Consider the following 27,824-nt stretch of genomic DNA (forward strand, 5'->3'; position numbering starts at 1 on the left):
ATCCAGCTTCACAACTTACACAACTGGCAAATTTGTGGACATACAGCAGGATCCAAAAGTCTAAGACAGACTTGGACTTCCATTCCCTTGGATGGGAAAATGGTCTCAGACGTTTGGGCCACACTGTATTTGTTGGTTTCCCTGCTTCAGTCCACCACACCAGGGTGGCAAGAAATTCTCCACTGTTTGTCAGGGGCTGTGAGCCATCAGCTGGGGAGTGGAGGATACTCATGTCTGACTGCACCAGTCCTCATCATTACCTCACACCAGGAGCCAGTGAGGGGAAGAGTGGAGGTGTGCTTCAATGCTCACCATGACAGAGCCCGATCCATCATTGAGAGGACCTTATAACTTTCCAGCAGTGTGTGCAGTATCACTGCTGGAGCCAGTGTCACAAGTGTTAGACCCAAACCAGTGTCCCTCACCTCTGCATGATCATGACTATTTCATTTTGTTGCATTTTGTTAGAAAGCTACATTTTGGTTTCAGTCAATAATTCAAGGACTTGTCTGCTTTTCTTTGTTTTGTTTACACATTAATAAATCAAGAACTTGACTTTTCTTTCATACAGTGTTTGTCATATTTATTACAGTGGTTCTTTCAGTGAGAGATGCAAGGACCTGCCTAAGAAACACTAAAATCATTAACTCTATGGTAAAGTGGCTGAATATAAATGGAAATATTTAGTAGATAGGAAAACATGATGAGTATGTCCTGCATTTACAGCCTGCATTCCATTACTGTTGGTCTTTTTTCATCTGTGTGGTTATTATATTTAGCTTGTATAATTCACAGGAGTTGGTTGGTCTTTGCATTGAGGCACTTCTATGTTTACTCACCAGGTTTTTTTAAACATTATCTGCAGCAGAAATCTTGTGTTTAAATTGACAGCTGTGAAGAAAGGGCTCCTGACATATAATAGATAGATAGATAGATAGATAGATCGATAGATAGATAGATAGATAGATAGATAGATAGATAGATAGATCGATCGATAGATAGATAGATAGATAGATAGATAGATAGATAGATAGATAGATAGATAGATAGATAGATAGATAGATAGATAGATAGATTAGAATAGAATTAGATTAGATTAGATTAGATTAGATTCAAATACTTTCATCTCCAGGTTAATATTTATATCTCCTACTGTCATCACAGTAAGTTAAGTTGAGTTCATATCAACTTTATGTAGCTGAATGTTTTGGGAGCAAAATGAAGTACATTGTTTTACCTCCACTCCATACTGCCCTGCACTCTGATACTCCAAATACTCAACACATTTTGAGGTCCACACCTGGTGTGGTGTATGTGGTGTATGTGGGACAACAATGGAGCTCTATGGCCCAGAGGAACAAGATCAGGGGTTGGAAACTCACCAAACACTTGTTAGGATTAATTTATTGCTGGTTTTTGTCAGCAACAAGAAAAAAACATTCTGATAGTTTAAATGAATAAAAAATATGTATAACGGTATTATTTACTGAAAAACCAAATCATTTCAGGGACAAATTCTGATGATTAAAGAGCACCAACATCTGATGGGCACAGTGAGTCAACAGGAGAACAAAATACAACACAATGATATTATAAATGGATGATTTCATTATAAATCAGGAGCCAATGTACATAAAACATCAATAACACTGATCCTGGTTCAGCAGTAACACTGATGTGATGTCTGAATATTGCAGAGGATTTCTACAACAAGGTCACTACAACTCTACAGACCTCTGAGAGTACACAGACTGAATCTGAGAAAAGCTCATCTATTATAAAGTAAAGCTGGAAACACATCATTTTAACAGAAAGATATAATTTTAAAAGATGTGTGTGTGTGTGTGTATGCGTGTGTGTGTGAGAAAGAGATAGAGAGTGAAAGGATTAGTTGATGTCATTAGGGCTGGATATCGGCAATGCTCATTTTGATTCAATTTCAAATTTCAGAGTCCAGTTTCGATTCATTGTGATTCGATTGAATTTAATTCGATCCCATTCTTGATGATTCAGTCATCAGAGAAATAGCTTCAGAGTTTAACCTGGGAGTTTAAATTTCCTTCACACTCAACAAGTGAGCAGCAATGTTATTTCCTTCAGTATACAATTGTGTAAACTGCACATTATAGGCTAATCCACAAACATATTTTCCGGTTATAAAACTTTAGGAGTATTTCTTTTCTCTGACAAATGTAAAACGACTAATAGCGACTGTATTCTTTATGCCCAAATGTGCAAAACAGTTGATTGAGAATATTTATTAAAAAAAAACTTTTACAGGGCATCATCATTATGCATATTAAAAAAATGCTTTAACATATAACTGCACATGCACCATCAGTAACAGACATGTGTGACTGTCAGACATCGACTTTAACGATCACTGTGAACACAGACAGGAAACACACCGAAAGTCTGCTCGCTTATTCATCTGCACTGTTTGTGTGTTGACATCAGCTGACAGCTGTTAGCTAGTGTCAGCTACAGCAGGGACAGACTGAATAAAGCAGAATCAAGACACTGTTTATATCATATTGAGATAATATCTTAACAAACACAAACTGAGAGTTCAGATCGGGTGTCTCTTTTCAGCCTGTCCTTCAGTCTCTAGGTCTACTAGAGGGAGCCAAACATCCTGAGTCATGACAGTCCTGTAAACTGTGACAGGTCTACATACATTGTAACTATTCACATTTACTGCATTCCCATTTAAGGGTCTGTCAAATTTGAGTTCCACAAAGTAACTTAATTGTAACCAAATGTTCACTGCATACATAATATGTAGAGCAGGTGTACAATTTATTGAGAAAAGGCGCAAATGCAAAGATCGGTCGGAGGATTTTCAAAATCGATAATGGATTATTCATATAAAAACTGCAATAATTGGAAAATAAATTTGTTATCCAGCCCTTGTCACCTTCATTCATGGACAGTGAACATTAAAGCAGGATGTGGTCCTGTAGCTGTGTGAGTTTGTGTCTTCCACTAGTTATGCTCCACAAAAGAATGCCCACACGAGTAACAGTGTGTCTGTTTCAGTGTTACAAGGCAGGTAGGATGGTTGCCATACAGGGTCCAAAGCCCACCCTGTATCCATCGCCTTGACAGTAACCTAGACAAAGCAAGAGATGGAACACTATTATAATCAAACATATGATCATAGACATTATTATCAGTACAGTCACATTATGTAAGATCAATCTGGAATTTCTTACAGAATTTTTTACAGCAGAGTACTGTATTTCCTCAAATACTGGGGCCTTTATTTACTGCAACCACGGGGGGGACAGGCCTTTATTTTTCTTAGAAACAGGCTTTTATTTGTAATTCAATGAATTTGATGTATAATTGGTATTTGATATTTGTATTTTAGTATGATGCATCATTTTGATCTGCTGCTATTTTCCCAGTTAAAGTTAGCATTACATGTTAATACAAACTCTACATTTCCTGTGACCGTTTCAAATTTAAAACTCTGTAGCATTTCAGTGGATAGAAACCCTTTATTTCTCATCATGGCTGTTATTGCTGCGATAACGTGCCACAGCAAGTGTGTTGCCTCGTTTCCAGTTCCTGACTTGTCTCTTGTTTACATGCTACTCAGATCTGCTAGTTTTATTAGCTTCCTCTGCCTCCTTTAGCGATAATGGTGCACTATGTTGTTTATTTGCTGTAACAGAGGCGAGGCTCAGTCAGTTGGAAATAGCACCTCTGCTTCCCTGCAGTGGAGCAGGGCGGAGCAGCTGGGTCACTGCCCATAACAAGAGGCAGGCACACACCCACTAAGCTTGAGATAAACTCTTTCAGTGTGACACGAGCCACAAAGTGTTGAAAATAGCAGGATTATATTGCTGAACTTATTAAACACTTGGCTTAGCTGGCATGCACCAGGATCCCTGCCTTTGATTAATTATTTTTATCTCCAGTGGGTGTGTGAGGACAAAGCTTATCTTTGTGATAATGGCAGTGGCAGTTCGCGTCACGTTGGTAAGTGTTAATTACATATATGAGCCCAGTCCCAGAACACACATGCTCTCAGTGACTACATAACGGGCACACAGTTATTGATAATATACAGTAGTTTGAAAGACAGTTTTATCCAGCTGCTGTGCAGAAGGTTCAGTCTAACCTGTGATGGTGACATCGTCTCCATCCTTCAGGAAGGTTCTGGTTTCTCCTCCTCCCAAATCAATGTTCTTAGATCCCCTCCATGACAGCTCCAGCATGGAGCCAAAACTCTCTGGATCCTGTTAGGATACAGTACATACAGTATGAGCATTGTACAGCACAAATATGCTGCACATATAAAACACAAGGCAGAAAGGTAGACAAAAATTCTGTTTTGATAGATAATTGTTGGCGATGATGCATTATCCAACATGGAACTGGTAAAATTATTGATGAAAGTACAACCTCTCTGTGGAGGAGTCTTACAGTCAGAAACAGTCAGAAGTTGGAAACAGAAGTAACAAAGTGCTTTGCAGGAGAAAGAAAAGGAAATGTGAAGGAATTTTCTTTCTTTAAATATGTTATTTTAATTTTTTTTTTACTTTTTCTCAGTGAGTGTCTACACACAAGGTCAGTCACAGGTCACAATACTTCATTGTTTATCTCTAGCCTTGTGAGCGTGTAGCTCCCATCAGCGGTAACCATAGTAACTGATGTTACAGCAGGACTCCATATTGATATCAAGTGTAGGGAGATGTAAACATTGAAGCGAGGGCATGAGGTGCCTCAGAGACCAGGGGACAGATAGTATACATCGTCTTTAAAAATACAAGAGTCACGGAAGATCCTCAGTGTGAGTTAGGTAAGACATGGGGTCATGTTTAGGTTTAGGTGTCCAACAATATTATCATGTATCTGAGAGTTATGGAACAACCTGTAGGGAATATAGTTGATGAGAGGTGATCTTCAGCCATGTGAGAGGTTGAGGGTTTATATACAGCCTTACCAGGGGACAGCAGCTGATTTGTCAGATGGCATTATATTAGTTACATTAATCTCTTGATGTCTGTAATTGTCCATTGCCTATCTCCTTGATGCATCAAACTACAATAAATACTTCTGTTTAAGACACCTGATGTCTCCTGAAACCTCCTTCATCAAGCTCACAACATTTCCATTCCAGGAAAGAAACAAAACATCAATGCAAGGAGGTGAAATGTACAAATTAAAAAATCATTCAGTTCAACATTATCAGCATGAAATGTTAGGCCTGACATAACCATGGTGCAGTAATATACCATGTCCAATAGGATATATCTTTACATGCACAGCTACACAAAACAGTCTTGATTTGTTTTTATCACACTGAGCATATTGTGCATGCAGACACTCACAGGTCCACTGATGGTGCCAGAAGCCAGCAGGTCTCCTGGTCTGACGTTGCAGCCGTTGACTGTATGATGGGCGAGCTGCTGCTTCATGGTCCAGTACATGTACTAGAGAGACACAGATAATAATGGAGGATTATGATGCACAAGGTATAATTTTCATAGTGATGTTCATAGTTGGCCGTAAGAGGGGTTGTCACTGCAATAATTTAAGCAGAAGTGATTTTAAAATTAGTAGCAGGCTATGGTAAAATGATCAAGATGAGACGATATGAGTGCCCATTTCCAGAGCGAGGGACCAGGGTCAGAGTGGATGGCGATCAATAGTGACCAATGTACAGCATCAATCTGGGGTTGTGTGTGTATACGTTGTATTATTCACTATGCACATAATGTAGCACAGTGGATCGAGCTAACACAAGATTCTTACCTTAAAGTTTGACCTGCAGATGGTTGCTGACTCCGCCATGTCCTGTCCTAAAGGAGCAAACAGCAGACGTTACTTACAGTGAAACAGGAAACCACTTCATAACATATCACAGGACTCTCGACATGAGGCAGTTAGTTTAAGTGAAAGCTGAATTAAGGTTTTGTTCCCTATGACATTTAAAGCATCATTCAGCCATGGTGGAAAGTAGTGCTATTGAAATTGGCCAAAAATGACTTTGATTATTCCTTCTTAAAAAACTTAAAAAAGTTTTTAACCATTCCATCTATTTTTGCACATGATGTCCATAAGAGGGTAAACCAATTCAATGACAGACATGTCTACTTATATACATGTGTATAGGTGCTCATTTGGGTGAATAATCAAATCTGAAGCTGCTGGCGAAGGATAAACGTAAATACAGTACGATTGTAATACACGCCGGCACTAATGACACCCGATTACGCCAATCGGAGATCACTAAGATTAATGTGGAGTCGGTGTGTACTTATGCTAGAACAATGTCGGACTCCGTAGTGTTCTCTGGGCCCCTCCCCAACCTGACCAGCGGGGACATGTCCAGCCGCTTGTCATCGTTCAGCCGCTGGTTATCGAGCTGGTGATAACTGGCAGACTTTCTGGGGAAGACCTGGTCTGATTAGACGGGACGGCAAACATCCCACGCTGGATGGAGCTGCGCTCTGATCTAGAAACTTCACTGAGTTTATCAGAAATCAAAGCCAGGACAAACCAGAGCTGAGAGCAGGAGGCAGAGTCGCAGTCTGACTCTCTGCTCTGCGCCTCTTAGAGCAGTCGCTGCCATTCACCCCCTAAAAACTGTCTGTCCCCCCACCACCTACATTTAAATATAATAAATCAAAAGTGAACAGAGGAGGAGTTAGACATGAAAACCTAATAAAAATTAACACAACTGTTATTCCAGAACCAAGTAACAGGAAAATTAAATGTGGCTTATTGAATATCAGATCACTCTCATCTAAATCTCTACTAGTCAATGATCTGATAACTGATCATCACATTGATCTGCTCTGTCTGACTGAAACCTGGCTGCAGCAGGATGAATATGTTAGTCTGAATGAATCAACACCCCCCACTCATGTTAACGTTCATATCCCTCGAAGCACAGGCCGAGGAGGAGGGGTGGCAGCCATTTATCACTCCAATTTACTAATAAATCCTAAGCCTAAAGTTAATCATAATTCATTTGAAAGCCTTATTCTTAGTCTGTCTCACCCAAACTGGAAAACACAAAAACCAGTCCTACTAGTTACTGTATATCGTCCACCTGCCCCTGACTCTGAGTTCTTATCTGAGTTCTCAGAGTTTTTATCTGAGTTAGTTCTCAGCACAGATAAAGTTATCATGGTGGGTGATTTTAACATTCATGTAGATGTTGAAAGTGACAGCCTGAGTCATGCATTTAATTCATTATTAGACTCAATTGGCTTCTCTCAGCATGTTAATGAACCCACTCACTCTTTTAACCATACCCTTGATCTGGTTCTGACTTATGGGATTGACATTGAATATCTAACAATTTCTCCCAGAAATCCTCTTTTATCTGACCATTCTCTGTTAACATTTGAGTTTTCAGTCATGGACTACACAGCATCTGGGGAAAAAATCTATTACAGCAGGTGTCTCTCTGACAATACCGTCAGCAAATTTAAAGAAAGGATCCCATCAGTACTGAGCCCACTGCCAGGTATCAATGCAGTAGGGAACAGCTCTCTTAACTTCACATCCACACAGGTTGATGATCTTGTTGACAGTACTGTAGCCTCACTGCGTGCAACTCTAGATACTGTGGCCCCTCTGAGGAGGAAGGTAGTGAGTCAGAGAAGGCTAGCTCCATGGTACAACTCAGAAACACGAGCTTTAAAGCAAAATTCAAGGAAACTAGAAAGAAGGTGGCGTTCTACTAACCTGGAAGAATCTCTAAAGGCTTGGAAAGACAGCCTGTTGGCGTATAAAAAAAGTCTCCATAAAGCCAGAACATCCTATTATTCATCATTGATAGAAGAAAACAAGAACAATCCCAGGTTTCTGTTCAGCACTGTAGCCAGGCTGACAGACAGCCACAGCTCTGTTGACCCATCTATACCTTTAGCCCTCAGCTGTAATGACTTTATAAGCTTCTTTACAAATAAAATTGTCTCTGTTAGAGAAAAAATTCACCATCTCCTCCCCACAGCTGGCTCAGATGTACTGTCCAGTTCAGCAGCCTCAGAGTCCACTGTAACTGGTTTATATTTTGACTGTTTCTCTCCTGTACATCTCCCTGAGCTCACTTCAACAGTTTCGTCATCTAAACCATCGACTTGTCTTCTTGACCCCGTTCCAACAAGGCTGCTCAAAGAAGTTTTTCCTTTAATCGACAACTCTATATTAAGTCTGATGAACTTATCTTTATCAATTGGTTATGTACCGCAGGCTTTTAAAGTTGCAGTAATTAAACCTCTACTTAAAAAGCCTACTCTTGATCCAGATGTTTTAGCCAATTATAGACCTATATCCAACCTCCCCTTTATTTCCAAAATCCTTGAGAAGGTTGTTGCAAACCAGTTATGTGATTATTTGCACAGAAATGGTTTGTTTGAAGATTTTCAGTCAGGTTTTAGAGTCCATCATAGCACGGAAACAGCTCTGGTTAAGGTTACCAATGATCTCCTCATAGCTTCAGACAATGGACTTGTCTCTGTACTTGTCCTGCTAGATCTTAGTGCCGCATTTGACACCATCGATCATAAGATTTTATTACAGAGACTAGAGCATATGGTCGGCATCAAAGGAACCACACTAAGCTGGTTTAAGTCATATTTGTCAGATAGACTCCAATTTGTTCATGTTAATAATGACTCCTCTATCATCACAAAAGTCAGTCATGGAGTTCCACAAGGTTCTGTGCTAGGACCAGTACTCTTCAGTCTACATATGCTTCCTCTAGGAAACATTATTAGGAGGCACCAGATAAATTTCCATTGTTATGCAGATGACACCCAGCTGTACTTATCCATGAAGCCAGGTGAGACTAACCAGGTAGCCAAGCTTCAGGTGTGTCTTAAGGACATAAAAACCTGGATGACCAGTAATTTCTTACTCTTAAATTCAGACAAAACTCAAGTTATTGTAATTGGCCCAAAACACCTCAGAGATACACTATGTGATAATATACTGACTCTGGATGACATCACCTTGGCCTCCAGTGCTACAGTCAGAAACCTTGGTGTCATTTTTGACCAGGACTTGTCCTTTACTTCACATATAAAGCAAGTCTCTAGGACAGCCTTCTTCCACCTGCGCAATATTGCTAAAATCAGACCCATTCTGTGTCTAAAGGAAGCTGAAAAACTAGTTCACGCATTTGTTACCTCAAGACTGGACTACTGTAACTCTTTATTGTCAGGATGTCCCAAAAATTCAGTAAAAAGCCTCCAATTGATCCAGAATGCGGCAACACAAGTACTGACAGGAACTAGGAAACGAGATCACATCTCTCCTGTGTTAGCCTCTCTGCATTGGCTCCCTGTAAAATCCAGGATAGAATTTAAAATCCTCCTCCTCACCTACAAAGCCATTCATGGTCAGGCACCATCGTACCTTGGAGAGCTTATACTTCCCTATTTTCCCAATAGGACACTTCGCTCTCTAAATGCAGGTCAACTTGTGGTTCCCAGAGTTTGTAAGAGTAGAATGGGGGCAGAGCCTTCAGCTATCAGGCTCCTCTCCTGTGGAACCAGCTCCCAGTGTGGGTTCGGGAGGCAGACACCCTCTCTACCTTTAAGATCAGGCTTAAAACTGTCCTGTTTAGTAAAGCTTATAGTTAGGGCTGGCTCGGGTATGTCCTGACCCATCCCTTAGCTATGCTGCTATAGAGCTAAACTGCTGGGGGATTCCCATGATTCACTGGGTGCTCTCTCTCTATTTCTGTCTCTCTCTCTCTCTCTCTCTACTACTTTATGCCATTAACTTTGTATTTTTTTTCTCTCCCGTAGTTTGTGCTTCTCATCTCTCTCCCTCTCTCTGTCCTCATTCTGCAGGTCTCTCTGCCTCGGGAGCAGCAGGATCCAGATCCACCACTACTCATCTTTACTATTAACCACTGTTACCTGTCATTATTATTGATAACACCATTACCTACACAGCTGTTCCTGGTCTCTCTCTCTCTCTCTCTTCTCTCCTCTCTCCTCCCCCCACCCCCTCTTTCTATCTTCTCCTGAACCCAACCGGTCGAGGCAGACGGCCGCCCCCCCTGAGCCCGGTTCTGTTGGAGGTTTCTTCCTGTTAAAAGGGAGTTTTTCCTCCCCCCTGTCGCCAAGCGCTTGCTCTTTGTGGGAACTGTTGGGTTTTTTTCTGTAACAAAGTAAGGTCTTGACCTTACCCTGTAAAGAGCCTTGAGATAATGTAGATTATGATTTGGCGCTATACAAATAAAATTGAATTGAATTGAATTGAATATTTTTGAGATGTGGCCTCAGGTTGTTTACGTAGCTTGTGTACAACATTTTCTCTCTCTGTGGACGAGCTGGGTTTCCAGGTCTGCCATAATTACCACACGGCTGTTGTGGAATTATTCGATCATTTCAGCTTGACCTACAAATGGTTAAAATTTGCTTCATCTTGACCTGCTAGATCATGAAAATGCTGCTTACATGTTAAAACTTGGGTAGGCATAATTTTTTTTAGTGTCACTAGGCAAAATTTCCATCATCACTTTTTAACATGTTGTAATTCATGTGGTCTGAGAGCAAACTGGACGTCTGCACCTCCTTATAAAATCTAACCTGTGACAGGAGACTTTAGCCAATAACAGGTCTTTTCAGATAAAAAAAGTGTTCCTATTGACTGTTCAACAAATGCAAATTTGTGTGCATGTCCCCTCAGATGGTCCTGTGTCAATATCATTGAAGTGTTTCAGAAATGGAGAGAACTTGTTGTACTCCTCCTGGACAAGTAACAGGCTGCCTGTAATATCTAAATGTGTTGTAGTGGTTGGTTGTGTATGTAGCCCAGATTTACCACAATGCTAATGGTTTAGCCTTCTGCTAATGGTAGTAAAAAGCTCCTGGCTGCAGCTTTGCTGCTTGTGTTGCATGCATGAAGTGTGTGCATATGAGGGGAGAGCTGCAGGAGGGTGGCTTTAATTTTATTTTCCTTTATGTCTAGATTTCTGTCAACCCCAGCTTTAATGAGCATAAGCAATAATAATAACCAAATGATATATAATAATCTAACACTGACAGGCTCCATAATGAGAACTTTTTTGGCACTAAAAGTACATTTTGCTATTTCTGTACTCTTTGTAAGTAGAATGATGAATCAGGACATTAGCTGGAAGTGTTTATATTCTTGTGTTGGTACTTTTACTGAAAAATATTTTTTTTAGAATAATTCTTCCACTCTTCAGTCAAGCATATGGTCCAAGCTGTTCAGGAACAGAGGTAAATCTGTGTCACAAGAGGCTGGTGTGAGTGGTCACATGAGGATGAACTGGTCTAGGATCCTTACTAGCTCGCGAAATGAACACCATGAGAGGGAGGGAAAGGCATCATCTAGCTCAGGAGGAGGTGAGAGCAGCAGTGGAGGACCTGCAGAGATGGTGAGAATAAAGAAACAGGGCGCTTGGACAAGATAGGACAATGTGCTCAAGGGGAACGTGACCTGGGCTGAGCTTTGGAAGCCACACCACCTTTTCTCATCCAGGTAGTGTATGATGTGTTTGAAGGCCCATCAGATCTGCACACTGGAGCACATCCTCAGCTGCTACACAAAGGCACTTGGAGAGGGATGGTACTGATGGAGTTATGATCAGGTCCTAAAGAACCTTGCTGTAACCATCAGGGTGGGGACGTCCCAACCCTTTAGCAGGCCGTCGCATTTGTCAGAGCACAGAACCTGCTAAAAGAACATCTGCAGGCATCACGACCTCAGTGAAGGACTGGCAGCTGTCAGTGGACCTCAATCAGCAGCTGAATTTCCCCAACCAAATTGCAGCTACCACCCTGTAACCAATGTCCTTGTCTCTGAGTCCACCAAGCAGGGAGATCACTTCAAGATCACTCATCAACTTCACAGGATGCAATAGATTTATAGCCTATTGTCTAGCCAGAAACTTTTCAAGAGAGGAGAACCATGGAGTAAGGTAAATAGGTAGCCATCTGGACTCAAGCTGGGTCACAAATTCACAAATTTACAAATTGAAGGAGAAAGGAAGAGTAGAGCCAGCCATTCAGCAGGCTGGATGGAGAGCAAGGTGTCTCCCAGTGGAAGTTGGATCCAGGGGATTCACAGCCTTCAGCAGTTTAGGCATGGAGGGAGAGAGGAAGGTGATGGCCATCTGTAGTTCCACCTATGTGGCAGAAAGGGCTTTATGTTGGCTGTGGCTCAAAAGAGAAGAGCCATGGAGTCAGGTAAATAGCCAGCCATCTTGACACAAGTAGGAGGAGGTTGTATGATGTTGAAAAACCTGAATCCCCGAATGTTTCCAGGAACGTCACTGTGATGTGTCCGTAGGCATCAGTAGATTACACAGTCAGTGATAATTATAAAACCAGCTGAACATTCTAAAACTTGAATGTTTTATTTTTAAGAAAGGAGCCCACCCTAAAATACTGTAACTTTAAACAAAAAAATGTATGTGTGGAAGGAATGAAAACCCTCTTTTTACTGGCTTTTACTGCTTAGTGCTTGTGCAGCTGTGTGTGGGGTGTGTGTGTGTGTGTGTGTGTGTGCTGGAGTGTGTGTTTATCTATACAGTGAAACAATTACAGTGGATTTGTGTACAGTACCTTTTAGTGACACAAACAGGTTAATGTTGAAAGTGTAAGCATCTTGGTGTTGAAGGTAGGGGAGGGGCTCTGGATCCTGCAGAAAGAGGAGAAATACAAACAAAATGAACAAATGTGGCCTCTAATGTTCACTTCATACACTCGAACCAAAATGGACAAACATCTTGTCTGTTATTAAATCCAAATGATTGAGACAAAAATGTAATGTCCGTGTTAAAGGTGGCGCCAGAGGTCAGGCTCTGAGTCTGAGTGTTCTCTAAGTCAAAACAGGTTTATATAAAGTTTATGTTTATGTCTCAGCTCGTCAGGCTCAGACTACATTGTCAGACTGTCCTCAGTCTGAGTTGTGGTTTGTTCTGCACAGTTTAACCTCCATCCATCCCTGCATGTGCCTATGTTACTGTTTTATGTCAAATGTACTTGTAAGTGTTGTTTTCATGCTCTGTTACATCCACAACTCCTCCAACCTCAGCAACCATACAGGTCATTTTTTCTTTTTTCAACGCTCTGATACAACCCATAGCAGTGTCTCCTGAAATAGCGCTGCTACAGCGGCAGGTGTACCAGACCTCGGTTGTCATGGTTACAATAATAAACATACAGACTGTATGGAGTGTGTTGCATCAACCTTTGACACTATGCTTACTATAATAACAGTCATGGCTTGGTTAGGTTTAGAGAAAGATATTGATTTGGGTTAAAGTAAGTACTTCCTCAACATCCTTCATGATCTTAGTTGTCATGGCCACAATAATAATGTGGTTAACTTTGTCTAATGGTCATGGATAATAGAAACAACATAAACTGCTACTTTCACATGGGAATCGAACACCGCTCTCCTGTATCATATTCATCCATCCACCCCAACCTCCTCCTGACGTGGACTTTGTTGCTCTATAAACTACATCACCACACTTTTCCCTTTGCTCCTGTCATCATTACTACGACCACTAGACTAGTTAACAACAAAGTGTAACTATAGGTCATAATAAGCTGCTGCGGAGACGACCTATGGGCTTTTTCTCTTGGAAGAAGTCAGGTTTTACTCATGGCCTCATATTTTATTTGCATTTGTAATGGTTCTGCCATTGTCATACCAATGCAATAATAGAACAATAGACACCATACAAATAAAGGTCATTGAATACATCTAGTTATAAGCAAACATAGTGCAGACATTTATATACGTGAAAGCATCAGGCAAACTAGATGTCAGCATGTTTTGACCCAAGTGATCATGGTCAGTCTTGGTCACCTGCTTCTATTTGATCTAGTGAGTGAGCTGAGAATCATATAAAAACTTTGTCAGTGACAAAGTTTAATTTGATGACTTGGAATTTAGGATCACCATTGGACCCTTCTATTTATTGGTGTAAGTTGTGACCATAGACTGTATGTAAAGATGGATGTAGCCTCTGCCATTGCCATCTTGGCGGTGCCTGACTCCACCTAATTCCCTGCTAATCCATAAATGGGCAAAAAGGTGGGGCATGTAAGGGGCTGAGACTTCGGTGTATATCAGTTTGGGGCAAGCATACACTCACCCACCTCTCATTCAAAGCTGCCATGCCCTAAATTAAGCATAACTTTAAGCCTTAATAAAATGTAAGCAGATTAGTTATATAAAAATTCACAACCCGTACAGTTACCATGAAGGAGGAAATTTGCTCTAGAGACCAAAACCATTTTTGGTATCAGGCTGTAAACATGTTCATTGCTGTTATTTTTCAACCCCAGAGTTTGCTGCTTGATTGTGACCTTTGTACTCACCTGGATGGAGTTGGAAACTGCAAAGGGTAACAGTGCCTCCATGGAGACCACCCAGGGTGAGATTGTTGTCCCAAAGTTCTTCCCCAAGAAAGGACCCAGAGGAACATACTCCCATGCTTGGATGTCCCTGGCTGAGAATACACACATATTTTACAGCATATGTAGGCAGGTTATGATTCTGTAATGGTAATTTGCTAATATAAAAATCCAAAGAGTGTGGTATCACAGAAAAAAGCTAAGTGAACAAGGTAACTGTGAAAAGATAAGGTCTAGTTTTAATTCAAATTGAAAGGTTACTGTATGCATGGTCACAGAATAAGAGTCAGCTGAAGATGTGATTAGGAGCAGCTTATGGGTAGCTGGACTGTGGCTGGTAATGATCAGAACAGTTGCAGTCTAAAGTGTAATGTCTGGTGGTGAGCTGGTGCTCTGCAGTCACTACTGCTCCTCTCCCAACCTCACAACAAAGAATTGTTTGTCAGTCACAGTCATTTCTGCTCAATGAGCCACACAAGCACCATCTGTGCTACCACAAACTGGCTGCCATCTCTTAGACTTGGAACACACATGTCAAATTAACACTTTAATTCATACATTTAGACGAACAATCAAAGAATCAATCAATAATAAATCACATGATTCAACTAGAAATCAGTCAGGGACTTGATTCCTTGATTCCATCTACAACACTTTTTACTCAGAATTGATTTAAACCCTTTGCTACAGAGAGCTCAAACTGCTGTGGTGGAAGAAGTATAGTAAGTTTGAGTTTTACTGAAGTAAATGTAACACTACAACGTTGTGGAAATGCTCTATTACAAGTAAAAATCCAGCATTAATGTGCATTTGTACTTGTTGCAACTGGTCAAGAAGCAGCTAATTTTAAAAACTTTATATACTGTTGGACGGTTCAGTCTCTTTAGTTTTCAGTGCATCAGTCTAATAAATATCATTCTGGCTTTAAGTGGTTCATTCAGTTGCAGTAACAGTATATCAACCAGCTGATAATTCAGATGAACCTGTCTTAAGTACTGACTATATACTGTGCATCTTAAACAAAACAGTATAAAATGCATCATTGCATTATGAAAACTGAAATACATTTTGGAAATTACTCGAGACAAACAAACTGATATGGAAAACAGGTTGAAATATTCTCACTGCAATGGTATATTTTTCATATTAAAAAAAATATATTTTGACTGAAATTACATAATGAGATTACACATTTTAATTTAAATGTGGCTGTGTGTATCGTGTAATATCTTATTATAAAAGTAATTAATAACTTAAGCCATTTAATAAATGTAGTGGTGGGAAAAGTAATTCCCTCTCAAACATAGAGAAGAAAAAGTTTTAAGCAGCAAAAAAAGGAAATATAGTATAAGTATAGTAAACGCTGCTAAAAAATTTTATGTAAGAACAGTACTGGACAGAACAGTACTTGAATTTAAATGTACTTAGTTAAATTCCATCTTACTTAGATTTATTAGCTTAGGGGTTAAATGAAATTCTTTGATGCCATTATCTTCCCACACCTCTGTGCACCCATAGGTCTCCTCCACTGTGAAGCTAATGAAGCAACAGAGAGATAAGAGAGCTTTAATGCTGGTCCGCTCTCAGTGTCGTCTTCTGTGCTCACACACGGTTCATTGGCTGAGCCTTCCTCTCACCCACTGTGAGCCTTTAAGAAATGACTCTACACTGAAATCACTGTGCGCCACTGAGAACAGAGGGGAAGAGGATGGGGTTTAGCGTGTACTTGTATGGTAGAAATTTTGGATGCCAAATATTCCTGAGAGCCTGTGGTGAACTCTGCATACACTGATCTCCTGAGGGCTTCAGCAGTCAAGTACAAAAAGTTCACTTTCAAGCTGCACACTCAGCAGAAATGTCACAGACTGAGAAATCTGTAACACTGTGCTGCAGAGAGTCAAAAACAAAACAAAACAAGAGCCTGGCATAGTGTGTTATTTTCAGTCTGGACAATGTGTTGCAATATTGTTGTGCTACATGTCATTTTCTGATGTATTTCTAATTAATATTAATTAATAATAGCAGCTAGAAAAAAAAAAAATTTAATCTGAAACTATAAATAACAAAATGTGAGAAAAAAAAGATTAACAAAAAAAATACAGTCACAAATCTGATGATTATCCATGATGATTTTGAGAAATACATTCATTTACATTCTCTTACATTAAAGTGTTAAAGTGAAACTATGTGAACAGCAGCGACTGTAGCAGAAAATTGTAATAACTTGATAATGAACACTGAATTTCCATTCACTTCTTCAGATTCTCTTGAGTCAGTTGCTCTGACGACATCTTCATTAAACAACCTGACTAGTTAGCGTGATGGGACTACAAGTGGTAAACTGTGAGGGGGTCTTGATGCAGTGTCCACAGTTGGAATTGCAGATCACATGACTAACACTGTCCTGAACAGACCTGTTCCCATACTCAGACATAAGAAAAGAAGCAGCTATAAAACATTTGTATGAACATCACAAACAGCCTGACATGAATCTTTATTTTATCAGAACTGAATCTGTAAGCGTTCTGCTGTGTGTTCTGTTTTGTTGCAGCGGTGTTCAGTGACTGTATGAATAAATCTCTATCAATGAATCTTGGCGTTCCCCACTGGTGACTGAGAACAATACACAGCAGGTTACTTCCTGAAAATAACAACTAGTTGTGTTGAAATGCCACTCACTGTTTACTTTAAATGATCTCCTGAACCACAGACTGCTGCCATATTGTAACATGTGACAGTGAAGACAGGGTGGATGAAGTAGAGGAATTAAATCTATCCAGTAAATGGAAATAAAAAAACAGTTCTCAGACATACAGTAAGGCATGCCTAGCGTCAAATCAGACCACATCTGACTTTTCACATTCCCTGTTCCTCACAAACTGCTGATGAATTATGCAGTGGGATTGAGAGAGTGTGTGTGTGTGTGTGTGTGTGTGTGTATATGCACTACATATATAAAATACATGGTATGTTGATTTTTTTTTTCATTTAACAGGTGCAAATTGCAAAGGCCTTACAATTTGGATTTGCTTGTTCTAATCCGCAAAGTTTAAACAGACTGCAGCTGTAACCCTGTTTTAAATGAGCAACCTTCTTTCAGCCTTCTCATGTTTAATACATGAAGTGACAGGAGATGAAGGGTGAATCCTCCAAAACTGGATTTTATAATATACTCTACATCATCATGGTTCCTGGCATCAAAGGACAGCAGACATAAGATGGTGAGGTCAACTGGAAAAGAATCACAACCAATTTAGATTTTTATGATAATAATTAATATGCTGTTGTAAGGCTGGTTTTACTGTGCTTCTGCTGGCAGAGACTGAGGGAACTGTTTGGCAGGCTACGATATCACTGAGCCAGGAGTATGGAGTGGATATTAGAGAGAATGACAGTCAGAGAGCAACAGCACCATGCATGTCCTCTCAAGAGATTTCCAGCTGAATCAATAATACATATTCCCACTCGTGTTTTGATGAGGACTGCCTCTGCCATGTAGTCTAAAACCATTCCCATCTGCCTCAATCTGAAGTGACTGCATCAACATGTATAATGCAGAGCTAAATTACGGAACAAGTGTGTGATTTGGCAGCATCCCATCAGCTTCATTACAGAACCAGTTCAGTCACGCAGACTTTACTGGTAACAACATCACTCCTGAGATACACATTCGGTTAAGCATGAAACAATCAAGCTCCACATTTTAACAATTTTACTTTGCACTGTGCAAAGTGTATCACATAATCCCTGGTTTGCCAGTAAGGATGATGTTAGTGTGATGTGTTGTGCAGAGGCTCTTACCACTCCAGTCATTCATGAGGACCATGCCAAAGATGTGTTCATGGGCTTTATTGATGGGAATGGGCTCTCCCAACTTATTTCCTCCTCCAACAAAGAAGGCCTAATCAGGGAAAAGTTTTAAATATACCCGCAATAAAACACTCACGTATGCTTGTGTGTATTACTGTATATCATACAGACTGACAAACAACAACAGAGAAGGGCAACTCAGGCCTTTCTCTCGGGCAAGTTATCTCAACGTCCATTGAAACACTACAGAAATACAGGTGATTAGATTAAATAAACAGTGTAATCACCATCTCCAGCTCAATGTCCAGCTGCTTAGACGGGCCGAACACCGGAGGCTTCGCTAACAGGAACAAAAAGGTAAAAATGGTTATCATCAGCCGGAGAGGGTCTGTGGAGTAACATCATCAGTGTTGTGGATCACAATTGGTTTGAAGAGGCACATCTTGGGAATTCACTTCACATTTGGGGAAGAAATTGGTTCACACAAGGTAAACTATTAAATTTAGCAGCTAAAGCCACACTAATTACATCAAGGCCACTGGAACAAGCTGTAAACACAACAATGACATAACCATGGTCCCATATTTTACACTTTTCCAAGGTTTGGTTTTATCTGAAGTGTTGATCTCCATAAGAAGATATATTTGTGATTTTAAGAACCAAAAACCATCTCAGTGTAGTTTTACATCTCCTCTCTCAGGCTTCTCTCTGGAACTGTAGTAACAACAGGTCAGTCAGCCAATCAGAAGAGAGGATCTGAGTCTCTCTTCTGACTGGCTGACTGTTTTCTGAGTGACCAAATAAAAATAGAGCAGAGTTCAGGTACACACTCAAAGACATCAACAGTTTACACATTCCTATATTTACAGAGCAACATCATTACTCATGTGGAGTCATGTTTGTGTCAGCTGCAATATCACACTATCACATTGCTCTAACGTTGTCATTTAATACATTATTATTACTGCTTTAAGGCTACAATAACTAATATTTCTATATTAACAATAGATCAAGACTATGTGCAATGTGAAATGTGTCCCCATAGTGATTAATCCACAGAGAATTATCACCAACTACACAGTTCCTCTCAGCTCTACCCACTGCTTTGGCATCTTTCAACTCATTGTTTTGGTTGTTCCAGCAGCAGCAGTTGTGCAGCTGTGCACTACCTGCCCAGCACCAAACGTAAGGATCTTACTCTGGTCAGGTCTCATCTGGCCTGAGGGGCGGCGGATGGGGGTCCCAGAAACAATCACTGATGATGCTCTGCCATGGTATCCCACTGGAAGCCTCAGCCTGCATAACACAATACAACAAGTTAGCACAACAGTGACCACAATGGGAAAATAAGGTTCAGTTTGCACGTGGGCTGCTGGGCTTAGATTGGTGTGCACACTGAACAGGAACTGGAATTCACAGAACAGTGGTGATATTTTACTGCACTAGTAATTATGTTTAAAAAATGGTTTAGAGCATAGAGGCAGGTATATAGAATGAAGGTCATTTATTAAACTGTTCAGTTAAATTTAAATGACAAATCGAGCGCAAAAAAAGAGACACCATGTAAGATGTCTCAGTACTGCCCAAGCAATCTCTGGGAAGTGATGGACAGAAATTCCACAGCAGTGAGCTTAAGGTCAAAGATGGTAACTTATTGATAAGATAAGATAAGATAAGATAAGATAAGATAAGCTCATCATTGATCATTTATTGATACTTGTAGTATTAAAAGGTTTATGTGATACTTGTCTAGATATAGATGGGTGACAAATTAAAGGAAACCCCTGAATGAATGAGTGAGTGCAAACATAAAAATGCAGATGACAAGGACTCACTGATGGTTTAAGTAGAATGAATATTAGTGTTAGCTTTGTGTTGGGGCTTTTCTGGTTCTCTCCAGTATGGAAATATTTCGATTTTAAATGTTTATACAAGGGCCTCAGCTTACATATGGACGGTAGCAACATGTCACTACCAGTGTTTGGTGATAACAGAATTGTCCTTCCCAATGTTTGAGTGAACTCGTTCACATTTTGTTAAAAGTGAGGTCATATTAGATAATTCCACTGTGCCTTCCTGGAAGTTATGTCTGTAAGACAACTGATTTAGGCATCACTCCCTCTGGCTGTGATGCCCCAAAAGTCATTATACATAATCACTTTAGCCTGCTCTCAAAATCCAAAGGGTTGCATTGAAAGCGTCCCTGCAGCGTCGTCACAGCTTAGATTGGTTGTGCGCATGTTACTGCAAACTTGTAACTATTTAGCTGTCCACTCTGGTCACATCACCTCTCTCTCTATCGCTCTCTCTACTGAGTACAAAAATGCTGATGTTGGATGCAAAAATAATGTTAGTTTTAACAAGTTCCTAAAGTCTTTTTTACTTTTAATGTACGTAGTTTTATGTAGATGTATACAGATCTTATATCTCCATAAATATTATAAACATTTTGCTGACAGCATTAAAAAGCCCTCTTTGTTTTTGAGGGGTGGTGGGGTTGCTTTGTCCCATCACTGCTGAGACCAAACCTATGTGGCCTTGAGGCTAAAGAAGCAAGCCTAACAATAAAAGACTGAATCATCTGGTTCCTGGTAGGAAAACAGACCGAGGGTTAAAGTGAACAACGGACGCCTTCTCCTCCACAAACACAACTGTCAGTGCAACGGCGTTGGTTTGGTATCAGCACAGGTGGGGATAAAATAACCCCACCACCTCATTTAAAAGTAGCTCCTAGTTAAACTAGCACCTTGACCAGCTACAACGGTAAAATGCTGCTAATCCAGTGAAGCATCTATATTAACAATCTAATAATGTAAGGCTGGTGATGTTAGCAAGTAAATTCTTCATTTTAGGGACAAGGAGATTTGTCACAAAAAAATGTAAAGCACAAGGCCACATGTCAGGGCACAAAGACCACTGAGTGATCTGATGCCTACAAGCAAATAACTTGACTTTCTGATGAGAAAAAAACAAGAAATAACATAAATGACATGAAAACAAGAAATAATTCACTTTTTAACATGAATAAAATAAGACATATTTTAAGATGTATCAACCTTTCAGAATCTATAAATATGTAAATATATTTTATTTCAAAGAAACTTGACCAGTTAAAGTTAAGGATAGATCGATACTGATGTGGACGTGATCTGTGAGACAGAACATTGTTACACAAGTAGAGAGAGAGAGAGAGAGAGAGGTGATGTTGGCCACATGAGCAGAGAGTTAACTAGTCAGACGTTAGCAGTACAGTTAATACACACAACTAATCTAAGCTGTGAGGCCACAATGATAACGTACAATGATTTTCGGGGCATCGCAGCCAGAGGGAGTGATGCCTAAATCCGTTGTCTTGGACGCATAGTCTCTGGGAGGGCACAGTGGAATCATCATGAAAACAAGTTCACTCAAATATTGGTAGGGACAACTCTGTTATCACAAAATACTGGTAGGGTCGTGTCCATCCATTTACAAACCTAAGCCCTTGGTTAAACCATATTTCTGTATGTGTGTTACAGCTGACAAGTCAAGAGTCCTCTGTAAGAGATAGTGGACTGAATGACTGACAAATCAACTGAAAATCAAATGAAAAATACATCCAATCAGAAATCAAATCTAATCAACATTACATCAAACAAAAATCCAAATCAACAATTGAAAATCAAAAATCTGATCTAATCAAAAATGAAATGAAATCAAATCAGAAATCAAATAAAATCATGGTCTGTATTAAAGGCACTGAACCCTGAGCAGCTGCCAGTGGAGAACTGACTGAACTGGTGAGCTCCCAGTGTGAAAGCAGCTGCCTTTAAGTGACACAGTGTGATGCTCGAAGACAGACACAGACATTATTTTATTTCCCACAAATCAAAGGAACAGACCAAGCTTTTTTTCATTGCTGTCTTAATTAAACCTGAATTAACTGATTTTTTTGACATATCATAAACTTTTTTAGTTGATATAGCAAATGTGTTAGCAAACTGGTGCTAAATCACACAACCAGCAGTTCATTTGGAAATGTGTCTCGTGTCACGTGTTGAATGAAAGCCCAATATTTATTCTCTTCTAGCTAGGTTTTTGGTCTCTACCACCTCCTGAGGTAAGTATTTGGCTCCTAAGCTGCTAAATGCTCCACGATGTTCACCAGCCAGTGTCTCACTGTATCTGTCTGCTGCTTGATGATGAGCAGGCAGTGTACAGTGAGTCTATCAATCATTTGAAGTAAAAAAACAGCTGCCTGCTGAACCCAGAAATGCCACTATACTGTCTCTGTGTCCCCTTTCAGGGACTGCATCCCTCACTTGAAGACTGACTGCGTCACAGCGGTGTGACAAGGCTGTCCCATTTTTAAGGTGCCATCAAATGCAGCCCAGAAATGCATCCTTCTTTTCTTGGGCAACAAAGGCTCCAACAGGTGGACCCTTCAAGGTCCAACCTATCCCAAGATGCATAATAAATAATGAAAATAATATGACAGCAAACAGCACTGACCAAGAGCCAGAGGATTACACTTCTCTAATCTAAGTAGGTAGTGGGTTTCAGCTCTGTTCAACAGCTAATGGTACAACTGTTAAAACCAGGGGCCTGTAAACCTCATGTTTTTGTGAGAAAAAGTTACATGTTATCAAGGTTGCTAGGCAACAGGTAACAGGATCCGAGCAGTCATTCACATTGTCAGTTGATGTATTGTTAGTGTAAAAATATTGATTATAGCTAATATAAAATGTGAATAAAATAATCACATTTCGATCCATCAATCAGTGTCTTCTTATCATTTCCCAAAAAGTGCACAGTTTAAAATTAAACTTCTACATCACGAGAAGTAGCTTTGAAAAAGACATCTATTTCTTTTTGCTAATCTAATATATAGTGGTCTCCATATCTATAATGCACTGATTCAAAAACATGTGGTCCATTGCTAAAAACTATCCTGCCTCTTGAAATTTCACATGAATCTGACAGGCAGGAAGAGCAGCCTGCCAATCAGCTGCTTAACCAGAGCGCAGCTTGTCAGACAGAGATGCCCCAGCCGTGTTGGCATTCCTCCCACAAGGGTCCTAGAATAAAATGAAAGCTGCCTGTGCTGTGTGACTGAGGCATGCTGCGGGATGCTCCCAGGGCCCTGCTGCAGTGTTTAAATTCACACTGACACTTCGAGGCCCAAATCAATTAGAGAAACCTTGTAATGTCCCTCCATATATCACTGTTTGTAGAGAGCCTTGAACAATTTGTCTCAGGCTGCCTCTCAATATCTGGCCCAACACTGGGATTGTACCAAGCCCTCTCAGAACGCTTTTTGTTTACTCTATCAACAGCTGTTAGTGTCTCTTGCTTGTCTGACTGATAGCGTACCAGTTTGGCATCAGAGCATTCTCCTTTCCGCGGAACATAATGCCAACGTTGGTGGCGTGATCTCTGGAGGAGTAGAAGTCTGTGTAATCGCCTGTGAAAAACAGAGAGGAGAGTTCATCAGAGGAAGTGGCTGAACTATTCCCATCTACTGCCTATACCCTTCTGTGTCAGTGAAGTCTATCACTGAATGTGCAAACTCAAAAGTAATAGAAAATGTAATATGTGGTTAAACAGTGCCTCCTTGTGACTCAAATCTAAAACTATGTGAATGCTATTCTTTCCTTAGCTACTTATCAAAGCAGAGAATTACTATGAATCAGTCATTGTGCCCTCCATTATGGTGTAAGGCTAACAAAAAACTTAGAAGTGACATTAAAGATGAGTAACACCATATGTCCAAAAGTATGTGGTCACCCCCATCCACATGCTTCAGTATACTTTTGCTTATTTTAGACAATCAAGTTCTTCCAGCCCTGTGTTCCAGCATGACAACGCCCTGTGTACAAAGCCAGGTCCTTAAAGAAAAGACTTTCCCAGTTTAATGTGGGAGAACATGTATTTCACCCCCGTGTTGTGTCATGGCTTCCTGCCACCCCAACAAGCTCCACCAAATCCAAGGGTTAGGGCAGCCTGTAGCCAGAGCAGCAAAACCCAGGACAGGAAAAGTCAGTCAGTGCTTTCAGGGACTTTTGTGTGAGCACATAAGAGCAGCTCAAGGCCACCCAGATGTGCAAATATATTTTATCTCTGTTCTGTTTAGATAGAGTTTACTGGGTTAAACTGTAATGTTGGCTATCAAAATGAGGGGAACAAATGTAGGGGGAGTGTCACCTGTCATTGTACAAATTACACTCTTTTCAGCTGCCGACATTAACACAGAGAGACATGCAGCACCGCCACATCAAATCATCTCTGTCAAGAGGTGGGACGTCAGTCTTGAAATGAAAGACTGTTCACATTGACTCAAACAAATGCATTATTCAGGAAGTGTGATGGGACATCAATTTAAAAAATGATGCCAGGGGGAGATCACATTAATGGGTGGATGTAACTCTGTGCTCTAAGGATGACAGCGTCTGATGAAACAAACTGCTCTGATGACAGATTCAACCCTCAGAACTCAGCAGAGGCTCACCGATGTCTGCAGGAAGGTGCATGGTGGCTGCACTCTGATGGACAAATGCTCTGCAGAGAGACGGACAAAAAGACAAAAACCTCTGATGAAATAAACTGTTCCACAAAAGGCCTAATGTCAGCCAGAAAATAAACAAGGCTAGAGAGCTAAAACATAAGGCTGGGTTTCCACTCTACAAAATTCTTTTTTCAGAACATTTTGAGGAAATTTCTGGTGACTTTTTGTGGAAAATATTTATTTTGTGTGGCTCAGAAGGCACTATACAACAAAAAACTGCCTTTACAGTTAAGTGACAGGAAACAAATAGCAACGGAGAAATGTATATATAGTGGCAAAATCTCTTTGCTTACCACAATAATTATGTCAGACATATTCCACCATGTAAGCCTTTGTACTAGATGGACTTTTAAATCTACAGACCCTGCACAGACCGACCTGCTCCGAAGGCTGATGTCATCTCTCAAAGTGCTCTCATTGGCTGACAGCAACATCTGCAAGGTCCTTCTGGCCTCCCTCCAGGCCTCATACCCGAGAGCCATGAAAGCATTCAGTGTGGGCTTATGGGAAGACGCAGATAGAAATTAAAATATGATGAAATTGAGCAGCATATCCTACAATCAGATGACACATTTCTAGAATGATAGAAAGATATTTTGGTAAACACACAACACATGTAGTGGGTTAGACCCCAAACAATATTATGACAATATGCAAATTACAATTTGTAGAAGTGAAGAGGTTATTATGGTGTTTTGAGACACATGGAAAAATGTGCACATGACGGAAGTAAAAATGGCAGAGCCTACAGAGCAGCTTCAACACTGTCCATGTTCACCATGTACATATTAAACACTGGACGTGGTGCCCCAAACATGGCACACATCCCAATGAAAGCTGCTCATCCAGCACATAAAGTAGACTGAAACTCTCTCTATTGCCTTGTAATTCAGCACATATATAAGAAATGAACACTAGGGTTTATAATCTGGTTCAACACAGCCGACCTGCACACAGGAATAACACCAGCATAATATTTACAGACAGTGTCTTCTGACCCATTGGGTGTGATCATTCAAAGAGTAAGTTGTGAAGAATGATGCGATGCTCTGGTGTTTCTTCTTTATTCTACCACTGTTTATTATCTTATGAATGTGTTTGGCAAATCTATCTGCACTCAAGGACATCATGTGACCTGCAGTTCCAGATTTGACTAAAAGATAAAAATGAGACGCCTTCTAAACGATACGCTGCTCCTCACTGATTTACACATGTACATGTACATGTAGGTGATGGAATTTACCTGAGTACATTTACATAGGTATTGTACTTTTATGCACTTTTGAGATACTTGTATTTTAGTTGGGTACTTTGAGATCATGCTACATTATACCTTTACTCCACTACATTTAAATACTAGTTACTTTGCAAATGATATTTTACATATAAAAAAAATACCAGAATCACCAGCTTATGAACTGCAATAGAATGTTATGCATTAAATTACCCATTAGTTATAATAATCCAACATGATAAGGTATTTAAATACAGACAGGGGTAGTTCTGTATTATTAGTGCTTTTACTTTGGTACTTTTAGTTCATTTTCTTATATGTCTGTACTTCTGCAAGTAAAATTATAAATGTAAGAGTTTTTCTCTGTGGTATTGCTACTTTTACTGAGGTACGGGATCTGAGGAGTTGCTCCACCCGTGTCACTGGCTGCCTCTCCAGATATTGAATCTATCTCGTTTCTGGAACTGTTCTGTATTCCCCTGATGTATACCTTCACGTAACCCCTCATCCAGGAGCCTCTGAACCTAAGTCACCAATGAAGTTGAAATAGCAGGAACATCAAGGCCATGGGGCCCTCTGGACTTCATTTAAAAGGTCCCATTGTCATACATTATATGATAATGGACCCTTTCAAAAGTACTGTACTGTAATAAAACTGAAAGTTTGCTGTGATGTTGCACAACATCAAATTCATGTCAGACTGAAAAGGTAAAGTGAGTTAAGGTGCCTCCTCCCTGATTAGTAATTAAACTCACCTGGTCAAAGACATCCTGATGTTTGGACATCACAGGTCCTTGAAACAAAGACTTTATTACGCTGAGGTCCAGTATCTGGTCGCCAATGGCAACACCAATACGATGTGTGGGCTGGAGAAATAAAACACACTGGCATTACTACAAATGATTTCTGCTACCATGCATCTATCAAGTGATTATAAATATGCTCTGTATGTTTTCAGTGTTTCCTCCAGAAAACCACACCTTAACCTGAATTATTTGTCAACAATAGCAAATACGTGTCATTTTTGAATAATGAGTGTTTTTGCATTTGATTGGGTGTGAGATTTGTATTGGCTTTAGTATTTCAGGGCTTTGTGATGAGAGTCCCTGGATCCACAGTACAGTTATAACTGCCACACACACACTTCAACACACTTCACACGTCTCCCAGTGAACTTCACAAACTATGAAACGAAAGTTCCTAGTAGATATCAATTTCTTCCTCATCAACCAAAAATTAACTAAGAGGTTTATTTTGAAAATCATGAACAGAAGTCCTCAATGTGTCTGTGTTGACAACAGTCCACTGCAAGAATCAATGAAAACCCAGTAGGAAAAAAAAGCAAACTGCACTTACATTATCAGGTGTAGAGAATATTCCATAGGGAAGGTTGTGGTAGGAGAAATCAGAAGTTGCATCTACTTTTATAAAGGACATCTTGTCTTTGCCAGTGGTATCCACTCAACCTGACTGAGTTACTGAGGGACTGAGCAGCAGCAGTAAGCGCTTCCAGATGTTTAACTTTGGACAGGCCCGCCTCCCAACGCATGGCCAATCACATGTTGCCTGTAGTATCCACCCTAATCCAAACCTCTGGAAGTTAATGCAAACCAGCCTGGTAAATGACTAAGCAAATTTGTAGTCCAGGCACTGATCAGTCTTCTCAGTTTTTAAAGTTAAAAGAAAAGGGCAGTTCTAAATGTAGATAGATATTCAAAATATTCCAGCATGAACTGAGGATTGATAGTTTAAGGAAAACTGGAGTTCAAAAATAGGGGGTATAATATGGTACAAAATGTATAATAGGAGAGAAAAATAAATATTTAAAAAAAATTAGTCTGACTAAAATAAGTCAGGG

General features: G+C 40.1%; 1 protein-coding gene across 3 annotated transcripts; it reads right to left on the reverse strand.

Annotated features, from left to right (window-relative positions):
• Positions 1-1,469: 1,469 nt before the first annotated feature.
• On the reverse strand, positions 1,470-27,476 carry fah (fumarylacetoacetate hydrolase (fumarylacetoacetase)). 3 transcript variants are annotated; one of them, XR_011692565.1, is made up of 15 exons: positions 27,323-27,476; positions 26,722-26,832; positions 25,111-25,232; positions 24,676-24,725; positions 23,541-23,631; positions 19,387-19,484; positions 18,476-18,576; positions 18,180-18,279; positions 14,343-14,473; positions 12,573-12,648; positions 5,767-5,813; positions 5,343-5,444; positions 4,130-4,247; positions 2,949-3,112; positions 1,470-2,906 (listed from the first exon to the last, which is right to left on the reverse strand). XR_011692565.1 is itself a non-coding variant. In XM_071488125.1 (14 exons), exons 1-14 carry the CDS (start codon positions 27,401-27,403, stop codon positions 3,042-3,044), a joined length of 1,251 nt encoding a protein of 416 aa, XP_071344226.1. In that variant the 5' UTR covers positions 27,404-27,476; the 3' UTR covers positions 1,470-3,041. The 3 variants fall into 3 exon arrangements, 2 of the variants coding, with proteins under 2 accessions (XP_071344226.1, XP_071344225.1); XM_071488125.1 differs by having other exon boundaries at positions 1,470-3,112; positions 18,476-18,528; XM_071488124.1 differs by having other exon boundaries at positions 1,470-3,112.
• Positions 27,477-27,824: the final 348 nt, after the last annotated feature.

Source organism: Trachinotus anak, unplaced genomic scaffold (assembly GCF_046630095.1).
Source record: "Trachinotus anak isolate AG129_WGS33_773 ecotype Australia unplaced genomic scaffold, CSIRO_AGI_Tana_v1 ptg000011l, whole genome shotgun sequence".
In the NCBI taxonomy this organism is placed as follows: Eukaryota; Metazoa; Chordata; class Actinopteri; order Carangiformes; family Carangidae; genus Trachinotus; species Trachinotus anak.

What these genes read in the sequence shown, in the direction of transcription:
- fah (XM_071488124.1), bottom strand. Translation starts at nt 27,403, where the DNA reads ATGTCCTTTATAAAAGTAGATGCAACTTCTGATTTCTCCTACCACAAC. An exon ending in CCAGATGAGACCTGACCAGA is followed by an intron (nt 18,577 to 19,386) that starts GTAAGATCCTTA and finishes GTTACTCCACAG; the next exon opens with ACCCTCTCCGGCTGATGATA. An exon ending in AGACGATGTCACCATCACAG is followed by an intron (nt 3,113 to 4,129) that starts GTTAGACTGAAC and finishes TGCTTTGTCTAG; the next exon opens with GTTACTGTCAAGGCGATGGA.